This window comes from Pomacea canaliculata, linkage group LG8 (genome assembly GCF_003073045.1).
Source record: "Pomacea canaliculata isolate SZHN2017 linkage group LG8, ASM307304v1, whole genome shotgun sequence".
NCBI lineage: Eukaryota > Metazoa > Mollusca > Gastropoda > Architaenioglossa > Ampullariidae > Pomacea > Pomacea canaliculata.
The window spans coordinates 12,880,585-12,898,851 of record NC_037597.1 but is presented as its reverse complement, the minus strand read 5'-3'; the positions used below and the strand labels follow the sequence as shown (position 1 = coordinate 12,898,851).

The following is an 18,267-nucleotide window of genomic DNA, read 5'->3' as shown; positions in this document are numbered from 1 at the left end:
CGGGTGCAGTCATCTGGACAGCGCACGCCGCACAGAGACGAATCAATCCGCCCGCTGCTGTAGTTCAACGGCATTTATGACTCAGTGGCAGCAACAGGTGTCAACGCACCTCGAGTGCGACAGACAACAACTAGGCAAGCAGCACTGGTTGCTTGTTGCGACAGCTTTGTGTTTTCGCAAGAAAACAGTCAATGTTTGCAATCGTATCAGGGACTACGTGGAGAGGAGAATAATCAGCCGCAATCAGATACTTCAGGGGTTGTTTTTGTTTGTTTTTGTTTTTGTTTTTTGTTTTGTTTTGCTTTGTTTTTTGGGTTTTTTTTTTTTGGTTTTTTTTGGTTGTTTTGTTTCATTAGTGCACCAACGATTTGATTCTAAGAGTACATGCAGCGTCCCACGTGATGGAGTACCTGGCTTGATGACGTCACGCGGCACGCGCTCTGGCGACAGTTGCTGTCCTGTGCGCACGAAACACACGAGAAATCTTCCTGCATAACTTCAATCATAAACAAAGCATTAAAACCTTGTTAACATGCGGTGACAAGTCCTGCTCAGCACATAAATCGCCACCTTTTCCCGCGGAAAATAAGTCTGGCTCAAGCAGCCTCACCCAAACGACACCTTCACCCCTCGAGTCAACAAGCGATGAAAGTTGTGATAAAAAAACAATCGTGGACACAGGTGTGAGATTGACGGTACTTAACCCAAAGCAACATTCCTGCGGAGAAATAATAAAGGTAGAAATGTCTGCACATCAAAGTTATGGCTGTTAGCGACGTGGGAGGTGAGGAAAGTTGTCGGTAGGACTCGGCACACCTCCGGTCGACTGTGAGAGTGTGGGCAGGATCTGGGTTAAACACTAGCCTGGGGGATCTTCCAACCCTACAGCTAAAACCTGAATTGTAATAGTTATTAGACCAGAGAGTGTCGCAGCTAGTGAAGCCATTACTTCAAGCTGTGCGGTGGAGGCAGTAACATCAGGTCTGGGTGTGTCTGCCTCAATACTTTCTCGTTGGTGCGAAGGATTTCAAGGAAGTCCGATACGAGAAAAGTTGTAAACAGAAGTCACAGTATCCAAACCATCTGCTGTCAAATTTTTAACATATAGATAACATCTATTCTGAACATTGAGTTCACGAGCTATGTGATTTATTCAACATCAGACCTGGGTTGACGCAGATGAACTTTCGATTTCGTATCCCTTAACAGTGAAACTAGTCAGATTTCTTCTAAAAACAGAATTCTTAGCGTAATCTGATAGGAATTTGTCGCCCTCAAACAAAACAAACTTAAAAATATTAGAAATTTAAAAGTGCATATGAAAACAACCTTTGTGATTAATGGGAATAGTATGCACTACGCGATGTTAAAAAAGAAGAAGATGACGATGAAGATGACGAAGAAGAAGAAAAAGATGACGACGACGATAATGATGATGACTGCCCGAGTTCTAATGTGGATTTGTGTCTTGTCCTGACGCAATGTCTATAACCGTGAGTTCGCCACCTAATTGTTTGTCCTGTCACAAGACGACATCGGTAATGGCGATCTACTGTCACCTAGCGTGCACAGAGCAGTGCCGCCTCGTGTGTCGCATCCTATTTCAACTGTTTACCAGTCTGCAACTTTGACACGCTTACAAACAGATCTGCAAACTTTGACTGGCCTCTGAAATACTGATTTTTAAAATAGTTTTACACTTAAATATATTTTAAAAACAAAGTGTTCTGAAATTATCCTTGTAATGCCTCTGTCTAAACGTCTGATAGTGAAATGGAGTGTGACTAACGCTCTTCATACTTGAACCTGTCTCCAATAACAACAGATAAGCCTCGTTCTTTCCTTCTCTAATACTGGGAGTGCCCGAAAGAGACATGTTTACTTTCAAAAGACAATGAGGTACTTTAACAATAACATTTTTCAAGTCTATTTCAGTAACGCGGTCAAAAAGTTCTATTTACATACTATTACAAAATCCTCTTGTACTAATGAAGCAGACAAACACAACAAATCCTAATATTTCTAAAAACACCATGACTATTAAAGATAGCTGCTTTCTCGAAATACAGAGTAATATCTTCTTACACCTACAGCACACCAGCATGCATCACAACAAAGCACGGCGCGTGTCAGCACGTGCGTCTCACATTAAATGTCCAAACATCGATGCGACAGGAAGAAGACTGTGTTGTCCTCTGTTTGCTGCCCTGTACACCTTTCTATCAAGATTCATAAAGGGTGCTGCGGGTGGCAATATCTATTAAGACGGTGAAGGGGTGAGAAACAAATATTGACTAGCCTGACTCTAGTCCAATCTAATTTTCCTCCCTAACCTGTGCGCGCTGCTAATCCCAGACTCAACTACGACTGACGTCCCTCCGCACGCACCAGGCGCACATTACGCCTCAATCAAGCGACTTGCCGAGGTGTTAATCCTGCACCCGTACAATCTGTCAGTTTGTGTCAACACCGATGATCGATAATCGTGTGAACATGATCATTGAACAACGCCATCTTGCGACAAGCAAATACTTTGGACGTAAGCATCCACAGGTAAACAACAGCACCTGTCCCCAACGGCCGCCAGCAGAACTCGTTATTTTTCAGCCTCGTTGCAGGACGATCCAGATGTTCTTCCCCACGCCCCTGATATCCTATCCGTCAGCAGCTAAGTTCAGTTGTGGACATTTACAGGTCGCGTGAGGCTGTCTGTATATACTCAGGGTTTACGAGTCTCATACTTCTCCGTGCTAAGCTCTAAAGTACAGAAAACCTGCCGGCTTAGGGAACTGCCTTTGCGCCGCTCCTTCTAGGGTTTTATTATTTTAATCGACCTGAGAATCCACCGATAAGTGCCTGTGACGAGGGTGGAGAGAGAATAAAGTTGTATTCGGTGCATGTTTTTGATTCCTTCCCGGATGCATGGACGTCTGGGAATAAGTAACCTGCCGCAGGACAGCTCGGGGCGACGTTTACACAGGGGCGTTAGGTAGACGACATGGTCCATGCATCTTGTAAATCATCGCAAACAAAAATGTAGTGTCACATGCAAGTCATTTTATTGATACGATTTCATCAATAAATAAATGCTCTACCTTGGGGTATCCCAATGGCTAAAGCAGCTGATGCCAAAAGTGGAAGCGCGCGCACACTCGCGGGTTCAATGACCTGTGACGCAGCGTACTTTCCCAGTGGACCAGCTGTGAACTGTACAGCTGTCTCTATAAAGGGTCGGGAAGGTAAGGCGGTGTACTTCCCCCAATAACCCAGCTGTGAAATGTAACCTGGCCCTTAATTACACCTGACCCCATGAAGGGTCGGGAAGGTAAGTCGGTGAGGGAGATGGACCGGTCCTCACACAAGCGTTGGCCCCGGGATAAGTGAGGTCTCTAACACCTCACTAACCCCAAAGTTACGGGACTACACCTGCCCTTCACCTGCCTCTTCTACAAACGATTTGTAAACAATGGCTGGCGTGGATTTATTGGTGAGCCAAGAATAGGAGTCGTGCGGCTGTGAACAGTTATCTCTAATCACACGCGACATTAATTTTTGCTTAATCATTTTCGACACTCACATTATGTTTTCATCGCGACAGATCAACACACAACAACTGACAGTTTAACCTATATGCTAGGTGCATCATATTATCACTTGAGAATATAACCAGTGACCGTCTGCTCCAAATTTTAACTGTGCTTCTAGGGCAGAACGACGGACTGCGCCTCAGGGATTAGAGATGATGATGATGATCAAGATGATGATTATTAAACATCCACTTCTGATCTACTTACGTCTGGAAACACGTGTACCCGGCGTTTTGTATTATATTTGCCACCGTGTGACAGATGGCTGAACAGGATATCTTTGCCTCCTGACCGGTTTACAGAGTTGTTTTTTAATTAAAATACAAATGTACGAGTGCGCATTTGTGGGGGGAATCAGGGGGATAAGGCGCCTATTCAACAGAGACTATACGCACTCATTTGGCCATTTTGAAAACACAAAAGGTTAGGTTTATATCGCATATATCTACCGACATCTGCTAAAACCGCAAACCATCCAGGTTGGTCTTTAATCTAATCAAACAAGACGACACAAAACAAAGCTCGAAGTTGTACTGTTGGAGGAAGAAAAGGCGCATCTAACTTTAAATGGCAGAAAACCCCGTTAACAAGGTCCATAAAATATTTTCTATTAAGCTGTTGAGAATATTGAAAATTGTCCCTTCCTTTTTTTTTCGCATCAAAATCGAATTATTTGTGACGCTTAAAATAATGGGCGGATGTAGTCAGCAAAACATCACTACATCGTGCCCATTATTTGAAGAACAAGTTCCAGATTGGACTTGATGAACTTGATGTACATGCCCTCAGCGTCCCAACAAGTTTCAGAACTGACTTGCACAACAACGTGCTAAAGTGGTGAAGATGAGTCCGCCGGCGCTCAAACACAAGAAAGTGCAGTTTGTGAAAGTCTGTGACACTTGACACGGAAGTCAATTATTTCCCAAGACATTGACGAAGACTATTTTCATTTGTTCAAGAGATCGATGATTTGCTTTTAAGATAAGTGCAATGTGCGACGAAAGTCTTCCTTTGGGGAGGCTGGTGGCGCAACGGTTCGCACCTGTCACCAATGCGCTGAAGGTTGGATGTCCTGGGTTCATTTCTCGTCTCGGGCACGCTGTTATTTCTCTGCAGGTGGCATCTGTTTACAGGGCTTATATAGTCTTAGTTGCTGGCTCGGTGTAAAATACCAATCCCCATCCCCTCCTGTCATCACGACAGTGAGAATTGGAGGTAGTAGGTTCGTACCTCGGCTACGACAGACCTCTGATATAACGCCTGTTTCTAGGGCTGACAGTCGGTGGGTTTTTTTCGTCGGTTCTCCACTTTGCCTGTGTATTGTACCTTATGCATGCGTGCGTGCGCGCGCGCGTGTGTGTGCGCGTGTTCGTTTAAGAAAGGCGCATTTTGATGTCTGCCCTGAAAAGATTTGTATTCTAGCATTGTATTTGAAGCCTTGTAAGCCTGGTATTAGGTGTTGGGGATCAAGCGCTTTATAAACACGCGCCGTAATTGTAAAAAAAAAAAAAATTCTCTGTTCCTCGCGCCTTTTTAAAACGCTGAAACAACAATTTCAAAAAGCCAAAACGAGAAACACTGTTCTTTCTGCTTCGACTGCATTTTCCCCACTCTTCTATTATTACTATTTCCTGCCGTGTTACCTTGAGGAAAACGTCGACAATAATAACAAAAAACTATGGAAGCTAAGCTGTTAATGGCTTGCACTTCTATGTCGCGCTCACAAAAGACCGACCGTGAACACGAGACTGTTATAACAATAAGCAGAATAATAATAATAATTGATTTTGTAGCGCGTACTTCCCTTTGTAGAGGTAAGTTCAACCTGCATTCAACAAAAGAATACAAACGAACCGACAGTCAACCATACAAGAAACACAAACGTCACCCAAACGAATGACACGTGACAAATATAAGCGAACATAAACAGCTGAGCAAAAAACAGTTTCCTTCTAAATAGGTTTTTTTTTTCATTTCGACGGGTGCGATGCTGTCGACCAGGCTATGGTCAAGCTTAATTTCTTTCAGGTTACAAAATAAGGGGCCTGCTGTGCTTTAAAGACAGGAACATGTGATCATGGACAGGAACCATTTTTATAATAAAAATATGTTCAGATGAGTACGTGAAATAAAAAAATCAATATAATTAGCATACCAATTAAATTAAAAAAATTTCAGACAGTTACGGAAGAACATTTTTGCTGTTTTGAAAGTATTTTATGTATAATGTCGAATATGTTATTATTTTTACGACACTGCTATGGTAATGAGACAATAAGTTTTTTAAAGCTTACTTTAACTGTAATAATAATGATTGCGTGTGTGTGTGTTTTAGTTTCCTAGACATTAATGGCTCTTGTAGAAAGTATGTTGATTGTTGATTACATTTTGTGTGCCCTTGCCTCTTCTTCACAATCAAGTCCGCGACAGCTTTAGTTGCTGGCACGGTGTAAAACGCCAACAAACACTACAATAAGGCTTGAGACTTCTTTCGCTGTTTATACCTTACTTACTTTCTTCTTGAATAATGCTGGCGCCTCACTTCTAATTTCTAATTTGGTTTTGTCACCACTGTTTGGTCTACCTGACTACACAATCGTGTTTCTTTTTTGTTTGTTTGTTTGTTTGTTTGTTTTGATTTGTTCGTTTGCTTGTTTTTTATTTTTGTTTTTTGTGGTTTGTTCGTTTGTTTTTGTTTTTGGTTTTTGTTTTTTTTTTGGTTTGTTTTTTTCTTTGTTTGGTTTTAGTTTGGGTTTTGGGGAAAGTTCTTTAATTCAGAAATTGAAGCTATACTCAAAATTAAAAAAAGAAAAAGAGGGCAATGCCCTCTTTAGTATAACTGTAGAGTGTAGACAGTTAAGGGAGACTGAGAGAGACTGACCGCCATGCCAACTTCCTTGGAGTTGAAGCAGGCGTGGGTCCACTGGTCAGCATGGTAGCGACGCTGGAACTTGGTCAGCGGCCCCGCGGCTCTGATGGCCACGTCGTTGGTGTGGAAAGAAGCGTCGATGACCAGCTTTCCGTCGTACACAAGGCAGGCATTGTTCATAGCTGCAAACACGAGACATAGGCATTGGAAGACGTTTTACCTAGGTACAGTATATCTTTAGTTGCATTACTAAATCAGCGGCAATAATCTTTGCACCCTGTATGCATGCGTTATGAATTAAGATACATTGTGTTTACGTTGCGTGAAGAATTCTCGCATTGTGTCACTAGGCAACAAAGGTTGTTTTTTTTTTAAAAAAAAAAGATAAAAATAACATTTTTAAAAAACCTTGCGGTCTCCAAAACAACAGACTCGCAAAAAAGAGTCTACGTCCAGATCGATGAGCATCAGCATCATTGTCATCAGCATCACAACTGACACTTAAACAGATCACCCTCACAACTAATGCAAACCTTGGCAAAGATACAGCCCTGTCCAGCTGTCGATTCTGTTCCATTTCTATTTTATACTTTAATAATGTCGTCCGAATCCTGGACATGTTTCGCTTTCCGCGATAATGAGTTCCATATCAGTAAGTGATTGCTGTCTTTGTTGATTTTGCCGGCATCAATTTCTACCATTGTGCTTGACCGTTAGTCTCAATAACGGGTGTATGCAAGTGTGACGCTAAAGAGATTCGTTGATGAGGATCTTATAAATTTATCCCAGTTGAAATTTCACGTGTGCATTCATTTGCATCATTGCCAGATGCAGGTTGGAGTCGACAATGCACGATCAGGGTTTGAATGGGAGTGTTGCAAGACTCCAAATTCCCTGGACCAGCTACAATCCCTTCACTCTGCAGCAACAATTCTTCTACTCATCCATGTCTCACCTTTATTTCAGAAAACAAATATCTGTGGTTAAGACTAAGAGAAAATAAATGTTTAACAATTAATTGTATGCATCACTTAATTCTTCTTTCCGGTTCGTCTGCGTCTCGTCAGCAATGATATGGTAACAAATGGGTTGTGACTTTTTAACTGTTATCATTCCATTTGCGCAGCTCACTTATCAAAGGGAAAGAATTGTTTGTCATTTAACTAAAATGTCTTTCTTTTATTGTAGGAAAATTTTATATTCCTCTTTTCATATTTATTTCGAATCGTATTTTGCATCGACAAAAATATTACTATACCACGTTTGCTAGTGATGATCAACATCGCAGTGCTAAAAATGTCAAGATTATTTTCAAAGGCCCAAAGCTTTCAAAACAGATATTTTTTATTCAAGGCAAACTATAAAACTACTGCGCCCTTGGGTATTAAAATGCACGAAATTGATGACACCTGCGCACACACACACACACACATACAAACACACACACACGGAATGCAGAAGAATGCGATCTCCATGACTAAGTATAGCACATACGGTTACACGGAACTGAATGCCAAAATCTCGTTTTATTATGATGTAGACCCTTATACACCCAGTCCTGATAAGGACCAGATGACCCTCCAAAAACGGAGCCAAAAAAATATTATTATTATTACACAAACTCTTTCAACACACACACCGACCGAGAGCGCAAACATGTTTACCCTAAAGATAACCGACCTGTAATACTTCCATCAAAAGTAATTCCAGGTAAAACCCTGTAATCTACATTTAGTCACAGATGAAACCAATGTAATGTTTCGGCCTGAGCATTAATTCCTGTAATTCTGCGGATCTCTCGCGCTGATTACGGTCTGCCCGACACACCATCATCAGGGATCTCGTGGGCGGGACGTGGTCACGTGGTCAGTGAGTCACCGTGCCTCTGTGCGCGCTCCACGGTGTGGATGGACGGACCGATGCTGTTGCATGATGATAGCTGTTAGTCCAAAGACTCGATCTTTCTCGAAAATGCAAAAGCTTTTGGGTAAGATTGTTGAAATCCAGAAAGAGAACTGTGGTCTGTGAACATCCTTGTAAAGCTTGTATTAGTAACGTTTGATACTGTGTGTGTGTGTGGGTAGGAGTATGTGTGATGTACAATATACATAAAAGCAAATAATCTCTCGATGACCAAAAAAAAAAAAAAGAGGGACCGTTTCTCCTGAAACCCCGTCTACCCGGTTACCGAGTCAAAAGCTCGTAGGCGGATGCAGCCTGTTGAGGATTCTGACAGAAACGAGAATGGACATGGATGCATTAACAGCTGCGATTGTTCCGTCATTGCGAAATACCCTGCTGAGGTATTGTCAATAATGGAGTGGGTGGGTGGGAAGGAAGGGTAGGAGCCATTGTTTCTAACTTCGCACGTGAAACGTGTTGTGATCGCCGACCATGAGCTGCTATCACCGTATGCAATACTGGGTGATCGTCAGTCCAGCCGCTGTCATTGTGACTCCGGGTGATCGCCCGACTGTCCCGACGGTGGCCGCACTCCCAGCAGCACGTGCAACAGCGTGAAGCACGGTGACAACACGCATCAAGATACTGTCGACCTTTGACCTCAGTCATGGCACGGTCAGGCCGGCCAGAATCCTTCGATCGGCTTTATCGTCGATGACTCCTGACAGTGAGCCTCATCGCCACGTCCTAATGATGACTCGCAAGCAGCGCCTAGTCTTCTCGCTTCTTCTCTTGGCTTTTAAAACATAATCTGTGATCAAAACTTCGAAATATCGACTATAGCATTGTCCGATATGTAGAATAAATACCAGCTTTTTGAAGGATGTGAACTAAACCAGTTTTAGTCATCTGAATATTCTATAAATGAAAAAATCCAGAAGATCTGTGAAAGGGAAAGGTTAAAACTGACAGGGGACCTGCAATTTTTCCCGTCAATATTCAGAGCATTTTCATTTGCTTTCACTAGAAATGTCAGGAGAAAAAAAGGTTGGACATTTGAAAACGAGATTGAATGTGGCTAGCCAACAATGTCTCTATGACAATTTTGTTTTCGTGGAAGCACTGATGTGATTCGGATACTGCACACATGGAATCAAAGCGATGACACTGCAGCGCGCATCTTTTACTCTAATTTTCTCCAAGCCTGCAAAGAGGTTGGAGTTGACACTGTAAGCGATATGCTTTCACTGAGTTTCATATCCATGATGTAATATTGGAATCTAGCTGATTAAATACGAGTTGTTTATCTTAAACCCTGATATGAAATGTCGACAGCATACCACTGAATTCACTGTTAGCACGAATTTTTCTCTTCATACACAACAGTGGGTGGGAAGATGCTCGGCTTGAGGGTGGGTGGGGAAAAACTCCAGTGAACTGACAGTGAACTATGTTCGCATTCTTGTCCCCCTCACTATCTATTTTGAGGGACGACTACTGACTTGAGGAGGGGAACCCCTCCTCCAGTTTCTACGCCACTGTACAGTAAATTTTTAATTTGTAGGCATTTATTATCGGGAAAGCAGATATAATACTAACTTGTCTTCTGTCTTTTTTAAATTTACCTTTGCGACAGTTTATAACACAGCAGTGATCTTGTCCACCCCTTTGGCATCTATCTTTTTACCTGCGTATATGTTTCGGAAAAGGCAGGTGCGGAGAGACTAACTGACCTTCCGTTCTAACCACCGACGAGTTTGTACCGCGCATGGGCAGAATAATTGACGGAATGTTCTCGTTCTAAGAAATACTAGTTTTAACGATCATGTTGAAACAACACTTAAATGCACTGTTTGTTCCAACTGTTGCATGTATCAAGACTATCAGGTGTGTATATATTCTCCTAACTGTATATATATGAACATGCACTGCACCAGTGAACAAGTGGCGGACTATCCAAAATCTTAACACTTAAACAGACTTGTCAAACATATACTCTTAAAGGCAAGAGGTTCTGTATCTGTGTCATGTTATTATAGGTTTATTAATAAGCAATGTGGTATAAAAAAATATTAAACCATCAAAGGAAGCTAATTCAAATGATAAGGCCTTTCAATAGTTTGCTATCTTAGATTGCACAGGAGTCCTGTTTGGATTGCACAAGTAATACAGGATGGAGCAGGCTGCCTCAGGGAAAATATCCAAAGCAAATCATTATCTGTCTCTGCAAACGCTGGTTAATAGTTTATTGATTAATGATGTCACTTAAAATAAACAGGCAGGTGCATGTGCTTAAAACCCGCATGCTCAAAGGCTTATGTACATACAGAAATGTACACAACCAAGTAGAAGCAGAGAAACACAGTCCAGGGAAAAGCAATGGCCAGAGAAACTCACATTATAGTCAGCCTATGAAAATATGTAAAACATCCTGTTGCCATTTAAATTTTTTTTTCCTGGAAATAATTTAGAGATTGTCAATAAATTGACATAGTGAACAGACGAGGACACAATGTCATTTATCTTTTTAATTTGTGATGACAGCTGTCCAAAAACATGTATATGAGCACCCCTTCCACATTAACTTATAAACATTCTCCATGAACCTCAGCCCATTTAATTATACCATCTGTTACACCCCAGAAATCCTTCTTAATTAAAACATAATACTATCTTAGATGAAGTGCAAAAGCAGTTTCATTTGTTTTCTTGGTTTTAATTAAACAGACTTTAGCAAAGTGAAGCAACAACTGCATTCCAGCATTGTTTTATTGACAATTAAACTACCCATGTCTTGGTATCAGTATTGTTTGATTGACAATTCCACTATGAAAGTACTGGTATCAGTCCAGAGTTACCTCACTGAGCAGCTCCATTTGCTCGATAAATATTCGAGCGTTTGTTTCTAAACTCTACTCTTCAATTGTCAAAATAAATAAATAAACTCAAACTACATAAATATTCAAAAGACAAGTAATGCAACTTACATTTAAAAGCATCCATATCTACTGCCTTCTTGTAGAAGGAGAAGAAAGCCTGTAAAATTTAAAAAAATATATATATAAGCACCAAAATTCGAATAAAGAGTTATCACACAGATTAAGGATTAACCACTAGACCCTCTGTCCCTTGTAGTCACATAATAACCTATCATTTTGTGACTTTGGAGAATCCACGAAAGAAAGTTTCCCAAGCAGAGTTATTTCGCCTTTGAGATAAACACCATGCCGAAAATGTCAAACACACATGGCTATGAAATAATTGTAATAAAACAAAATCTTAAACTATCCCAAATTTTCTTCAGTACACACATGGTCTCTCTTGTTCTCCCCACACCCTCAACCTCATCAACTGAGGTTTCTTGAATATATATATATGCACACTTGTACATATATACCTACCTGGCAGTCTAGTTTCAAAGGTTCACCAGAGGAAGTGAAGCTGGCAGACGTAATTATTTCTGGGATTTCCACACTATTATTCCAGCGAGCCAGATAGTAGCCTGAATACATCTGCACGCCAGCATCAGTCAAGGCATTCTTCACTGTATTCATCACTGTTGTGTCCTCAAAACATGGGGTCTAGAAAAAAAATTTTACAGTTTTTCGGCATCAGGTCAATGTGGCCTATTATAAACTTTTGTCTATTACTGATGATCTCTTACCATAATGATAAGCTAATCAAAATGATATTTAAACCATATGTATATGTACAGTTACCTCAGCAGGTGGTTCCACAAGGGCAATGTTGCTACCTTTCACACCCAACACCAGCATTGACTGGATACAGGTGTATGCATTGATAGTGCCCCCGTACACGATTATGAGGCCTGCACAAAAAAGCATATTCACCCAGTCATGAAAAACTAAAACAAATATTTTCCACTTTTAGTAATCATTGATTTACAAAGTGTCTCTTTGCATTATATGACTCATTCTATCTTAACTATCATGGTTAAATTACCTAGTTGTTGTTATATATCACAAAGGTAAACACTCATCAGTTCATTTTCTATTAATGAATCCAGTAAAAATCCAGTGCATTCCACTCAAATTTAGTTTTAAATAACTTTTACTATCACGTCACTATGCAGATGGAACTCTAACTTGCATCTGAACTTATTAAATGACCACATCTCAGCTATCACCTACCATTTGTCTTCATCAGATAGTTTTTAATCATGTACTGTGCTGCTGCAGCATTGTATGCATCATTAACCAGGTAAAGATTCTTGGGTGGTGGTTTTAGCAAGCGGTTGTCAGGATTTGCTGGTAAGTTCTCATTGTCAGCACCTTCATCTACATCAGCTCCTGTGGGTGCAGGAACATAGAACTGCTGCCCAGTGCAAAGTACCAAGTGGTCAAAGGGAACCTGGTATTTGCCATCAACTGTGACAATCTTCTTTTTACGGTCTATGGCTGTCATCCGCCCATACACCAAATTGACAAATGTGCGTAGCGACACTTTAGCGTGCTCCTCTTGACTATAGCAGTAACTGTGGTACAAAATAAAAAAAAATTTCATACTCTAAGTAACATGATGTAAAACTAATCTAAACAATGTTTGCCATTTTAGTGAATTAGTAAGAAATGGTGAGCACATGCAACGTTCATGAGTGTACATACATGATCACATGCACTCACCACACACACAGCTACACATGCACATGCACGAACACATACAGAGGGAGTGATCGGGAAAGAATGGGTTAAAACATGTTAAAATCTTCTCTGGGTGCAAGAAGCTAATAAAAAAAATCCCAACGCCCAAATTTCGGCAAAATGAAAATTTTTGAATATAAAATATCTTTATCCCTGGAACCAAACAAACAAAACTACAATAAAAGTCAAAGTGCAAATAGTTTTTCATATTCATTTGCATTAGAGGTTCATAATCATTTATATTATTTACCTATGATTATTACAACTGCGCCTAACATAATATCTGTTTTAAGGGTTATTTCACCTGCTAGGAAGCATCTGGTCCCTTTGAGGATCAGCAGGCATCTCTCCCAGCAGCCCATGTGGTGAGATTAGAGTCATGTTGTTGAAGCGCAAATGGGGACTGTCACCATAAATGAACATTTTATTTGTATACAGCATAAACTTATGCCAACAATTTCAGAAGATATTGTCTTTAAAACATCAAATGATCATGACTGCAAATGGATATCAACTCTATGAATTGTTACTTATGGTTGACCAATAGCCAAGTCAAAAGACTTTATCTTCTAAATCAGGAATATTTGAATATCTTACCAGTATGAAAATGTTTCAAGAAAAGAGAGGCCTACATCTGATGCCCCAACAACCACAATTCGTGCATTGATGGCGACCTAAGCAGAAAAGAAAACTGTTTCATGTACACAGCTACAAAAATGGTACACTGCAAATCTTTCTCAAAGCCTTTCAGTACCAAAAATTTCAATGAGAAGAAGGAAATGTTAATCAATTTTCAGTATGACATCTCCTAATATTGTAGAGCACTTTTCTGACAGACAGTGCTAGATGTCAATAATCCTTTGCTGACAATTTTCTTGTTACTATCTGTGCCTCTGTGTGTTTTCTATACTTGTCTTCTGTTTGTCATCAGTACTGTTGTTTTTCTTCTGTCCTCATATGCTGTCCATGTCTCATTCCTGTTGTAAGCGCTAAGAGCATGCTCCGTAGGACTTCATTTATTATTTAAGCAATGCAATTGCCTATACTAAGCCCTCAAACTGATGTGCATGTTTATACACATGGACATGTGCCATAAGGAATGATTCTCAATATGCAGGTTTTTAAAAAATGTTCACAAACTTTGACTATTTTTTGTCCTCTTTAATGCAAATATGATATTTAGCCGACTTTGTGTGCTTTTGTTTGAGCTAAAATCATTATACATTACAGAAAGTTTATGACTCTGAACTTACCTTTGGTTCCAGTGTCAGCTTGCGGTTAATATGGTTGAGAGCATAAGTCTCTCTCTCAGCAAGGACACGTACTGATGGAGCATTGATACCCAGCTGTTGTACTGGGTATTTGATTTGATGTCGGGCACGGACTGGCACCAGTGCTCCAAGACAGCAGACAACTGAGTGTCGGCTTAGTGTCTGAAACATGACATGCCTATATCAAGTACTATGAAGGAAGATTCCATTTCTTTATAACCCCATAACTGTTGTAAATTTAACGTTTTTAATTCAGAAATTTGTAAGCTTATAGTATGAATAGAGTATAGTAATGATGGTACCACAATAACAATTATTCTTATTATTATTCTTATTCTTATTATTATTCCCAGAATATGGCATAGGTTGGTAAAGGTCTGGAGCTTGTTGTTGATGGTGTTTGTCACTCTCCAGGTTTCAGAACCATACATTAGGACTGCCTTCACATTGGTGCTTGAAGATGCGGGTCTTGATGGGGAAGGATGATATGGAATGGAAGGATGATGCTCGTATGGATGATGCCAGATGGGACGTAGACTGTTGAAAGCATGCCTGGTCTTGTTGATGCAGCTTTTGATGTCTTTGTTGACAGTGCTCCTCAGATACATAAAGCAATCTGTTTCCAGGATGTTCTCTCCTTGAAGTTGGATTGGAAGTTCCTGCTTTTTGGCGATTCTCATCACTTCAGGTCTTCTTTCTGTTGACCTTTAAGCCATGCAGTCTTCTACACATTCTCTGTTAGCTTACTCAGTTTGGTTTGTGCATGTTGCTGCACATTGCAAATTCTGATTCTGACACAGCTCTAATCCCTAGGCTATCCCCTTCCAGCAAGACAATACACTTTTCTCGAGAAGAAGTGGTCAAAGTTAGCACAGAGTTATGCTGAACTAACCTCTTTGGAGCTGTATCTAGGGTAAAGTGGATAGTACACACACGTTTTATGGCTCAAGCGAAGAATCTCCTGAAACAGGAAAATGACATGCTGTAATTCAAATGTGCATAATATATTTGAATTACCATCATGCTTTCTTCTTAAGATCTCACCGATATAAAATGTCCTAAATCACTCACATACTGAAGAAAAGGTGAAATCCCTTTTCAACACTTTTCATGAAAAACATAAACTTACTTTTCATAATGCTCTTAATCCATATTTTTATCTCCTGGACTTGTCTTCTCTTCACATACCTTGAGGAAGTGTTTGGTAAGGTGAGCAAAGATGGGATTCAATACAAAGTGATGAAGATGGCCATGATCCTCACGGCGATGGTGGTTGTAGTAGATAAAATCTTCAATGTTATAGTGAGACCTGATGTATTCAATATCCTGTAAAATTGAAGTGCAACTGTTTTCATGCCATCAAACAGATGTGAATTACTCTGCAGGTTACTTTTTAAGGAGATTACAAATAAATAACAAATGAGTTCATGGGTTTTTAATTGTCTTGTTAGTTTTATTATGATCCCAACTTATTTTCAGAAGTCATAGCTTAAAGTGAAAGAACTGTTTGCAGTTCCTGATGTGCCTGACAATGGGTTTTTATGTAGCAGTCTTGCTGGTGAAATGCCTGAATAACCAAAAGGTGATGGTTATCAGCTTCTAGTAGCAGTAACTTAATTAGTTCTGCAAAACTTCATATAAAAATAACACTCCATAAAACAATAAAGTATCAGCAAACAAACAAATAATTTTGACAATGCTTATAATCAACCAAACCTCACTCCTGAAAATCATCTAAAATACAAGAAACTTTGGTCTGGGACATAGCCTACCTCCTCTCTCCTGAGTATTGCTACACCCACAGTCTGGTTCTGGCACTTGGCAACATAGGCCTGGATTTCTGTACCATCCTGAAGCAAGAATAAAATCTATGTCTCAGAGATACTCGTTATACACATTTACCGAGTAGGTAAGTCTGCCACGAACTAGGTGGCTGAAAACAGTGGACAGTTTATCAACAAAGACATCAAACCCACCTGGTAATTGAATAGTGTTCCTGCTGATTATTAGATGTCTAATAGTATGGGTTGCTACTACTTTGAAAATATTCTTCAAATTTAACTGCATTAAAAGTATGGAAATGATTTTTTTCTACTTATCATAAGAAACATTTATTCCAGAGTCATATGAGTGATGTGATTTTAGTTATGCACATTGCTAACTAATCATGGGAGTGGATGATGAGATATTTTTTGTAATGGGATTATTCTTTTATTGGATTGAGAGTAATATCCCTTCATTTAACAGGGTGGAGGAGACTAATTTCCTGTTATTTTGTCTTGTCCATGGATATATGTTGAGTTTTAGTATCTCCTACTAATCTGTGATGTTTGTTGTGCCGTTCATCTTTGTTCTGGATTATTCTTCCCTGTACTGCCCTGTTTCTTTCCATCGACACCTTCATCCACTAATGGCTTCCGAGTCCTGTTTACCATCTTGCTTTGGGGTTTTTTTTATTTAACAGGATTAAGAGCTTTCTTTGTTGACACTTTAACTTTTGCCAGCATTGTTAACCACATTACTTTCCATTTCTTAATTTACAGACCATGCACGTGTTGTATATGTTCTGTTGATTGGAGCTTTTGGATTTATGCACTTCAGAAATGTCGTCTGGTGATAGATGTGTTTCATGTGACCATGCATCTTGCTCAATGCAGGTTTCTGGACTGCTGCTGCATTCGCTTCCTCAGTGCCAATTGTGCTCTGTCCTCAACTGTGTTGCCCTAAAACTTTTTACTGAGCTGAATTTGTGAAGGTCATTTCACAGGAAAGTCCAGTGCTGGGGGGAAGGATGACAATCTGCCACTGCTTGCCACATGTGAGAGACAGCAAAATATCTCTACTGACGAGTGTGAAGGTAATGAGGACTGTGACTTTATTTACCTGTCTTACCCATCAGCAACCTCCACCTTCCACCAGCTACACGCTACTCCTGGTGCCTTGGTACTGCAGCTATAGCCAAGGCAACGAAAACAATTCTTTTGTTCTTCAGACAACAACAGCCTTAAAAGATATCCCATGAGCCCCTCCATCAACTGTCTGGCCCAGAGACTGTTACTGCTGGACCTTCCACTGGTATTGCACAAGCAGTGTAGCAGCCTATACACTTCTGTCATTTTACAGGATTTTCTTAACAGGATAAATTTGGATGAACGTTTTGATCACATTTAGCAAAGATTTTGTAGAGCTATAATTTGCTTGCATGTTTGTGTATTTGTGAAGATGCTGTCCTTAAAAGGAATGCTCATGTGCCTATATGTAAAGTGCCTTGAGCCTGGCTGATACTGTTGAAAGGTGTTACACAAATGTGGTAATTAATATCATTATATTCTCAATGCCCTTTAGGTTCCTTCACTGTTGACTACATCATTCAGGAAGGAACTTTGATCATGTAAGTGCATATACACTCAAAATATGCCCCTAGTTGTTCAAGCTGTCAGATAACTGCCTCAGTCCTCCCAGCAACTGATGTGTCTGACTGGAGTCTACCCATGGATTACAATAAATCTGCTAGTTCTTATCTGAGTGTGATAGTGCTTTATCCAATAAGTAAATCAAAGATGGCAGTGAATATATGAGTTTTGATGAATTATGGAAACATAGCTAAATCTGCAATGGTCAATGTGCTACATACCGGATCCCTTCCTGCAATGTTGTATTGAGTCAAATCTGCCAAAAGATTCTCATTCAGCTGAATGTTCTTCACCAAAGTCTCCACAGAGCTATAGTCTTCGGAGCGTGCTGGCTTCACACTGAAATTTCTGCCAGGGCAAATAAGAAATGAAAAACAAGAAACACTGAAAAAAAAAATCAAGCTTCCAAATAAATGTTAGACATTTTTTCATAGGGTTAATGTTTTGTTCCAGTCTTTACTTAAATTTTTTAATATCACAATATAAATCTAGAACTGGCTTTTAATGTGTAATTCATAAATTGAGTTATGACTTTGTATAAAGAGTTGGCAATAAATGAATTCA

General features: G+C 40.0%; 1 protein-coding gene across 3 annotated transcripts in view; it reads right to left on the bottom strand.

Annotated features, from left to right (window-relative positions):
- LOC112569908 (cilia- and flagella-associated protein 61-like) overlaps positions 1 to 18,267 on the bottom strand; it is a 50,486-nt gene that overhangs the window by 25,112 nt on the left and 7,107 nt on the right. For all 3 annotated transcript variants that reach the window (XM_025247984.1, XM_025247983.1, XM_025247986.1), the window contains exons 12-23: positions 17,925 to 18,051; positions 16,063 to 16,140; positions 15,479 to 15,616; positions 15,183 to 15,251; positions 14,273 to 14,452; positions 13,617 to 13,693; positions 13,324 to 13,422; positions 12,510 to 12,853; positions 12,078 to 12,187; positions 11,760 to 11,939; positions 11,346 to 11,394; positions 6,469 to 6,638 (exon numbers count right to left, since the gene is read on the bottom strand). In XM_025247984.1, the coding sequence (XP_025103769.1) occupies positions 6,469 to 6,638; positions 11,346 to 11,394; positions 11,760 to 11,939; positions 12,078 to 12,187; positions 12,510 to 12,853; positions 13,324 to 13,422; positions 13,617 to 13,693; positions 14,273 to 14,452; positions 15,183 to 15,251; positions 15,479 to 15,616; positions 16,063 to 16,140; positions 17,925 to 18,051 (1,621 nt within the window). The remainder of the gene's footprint in view (positions 1 to 6,468; positions 6,639 to 11,345; positions 11,395 to 11,759; positions 11,940 to 12,077; positions 12,188 to 12,509; positions 12,854 to 13,323; positions 13,423 to 13,616; positions 13,694 to 14,272; positions 14,453 to 15,182; positions 15,252 to 15,478; positions 15,617 to 16,062; positions 16,141 to 17,924; positions 18,052 to 18,267) is intronic.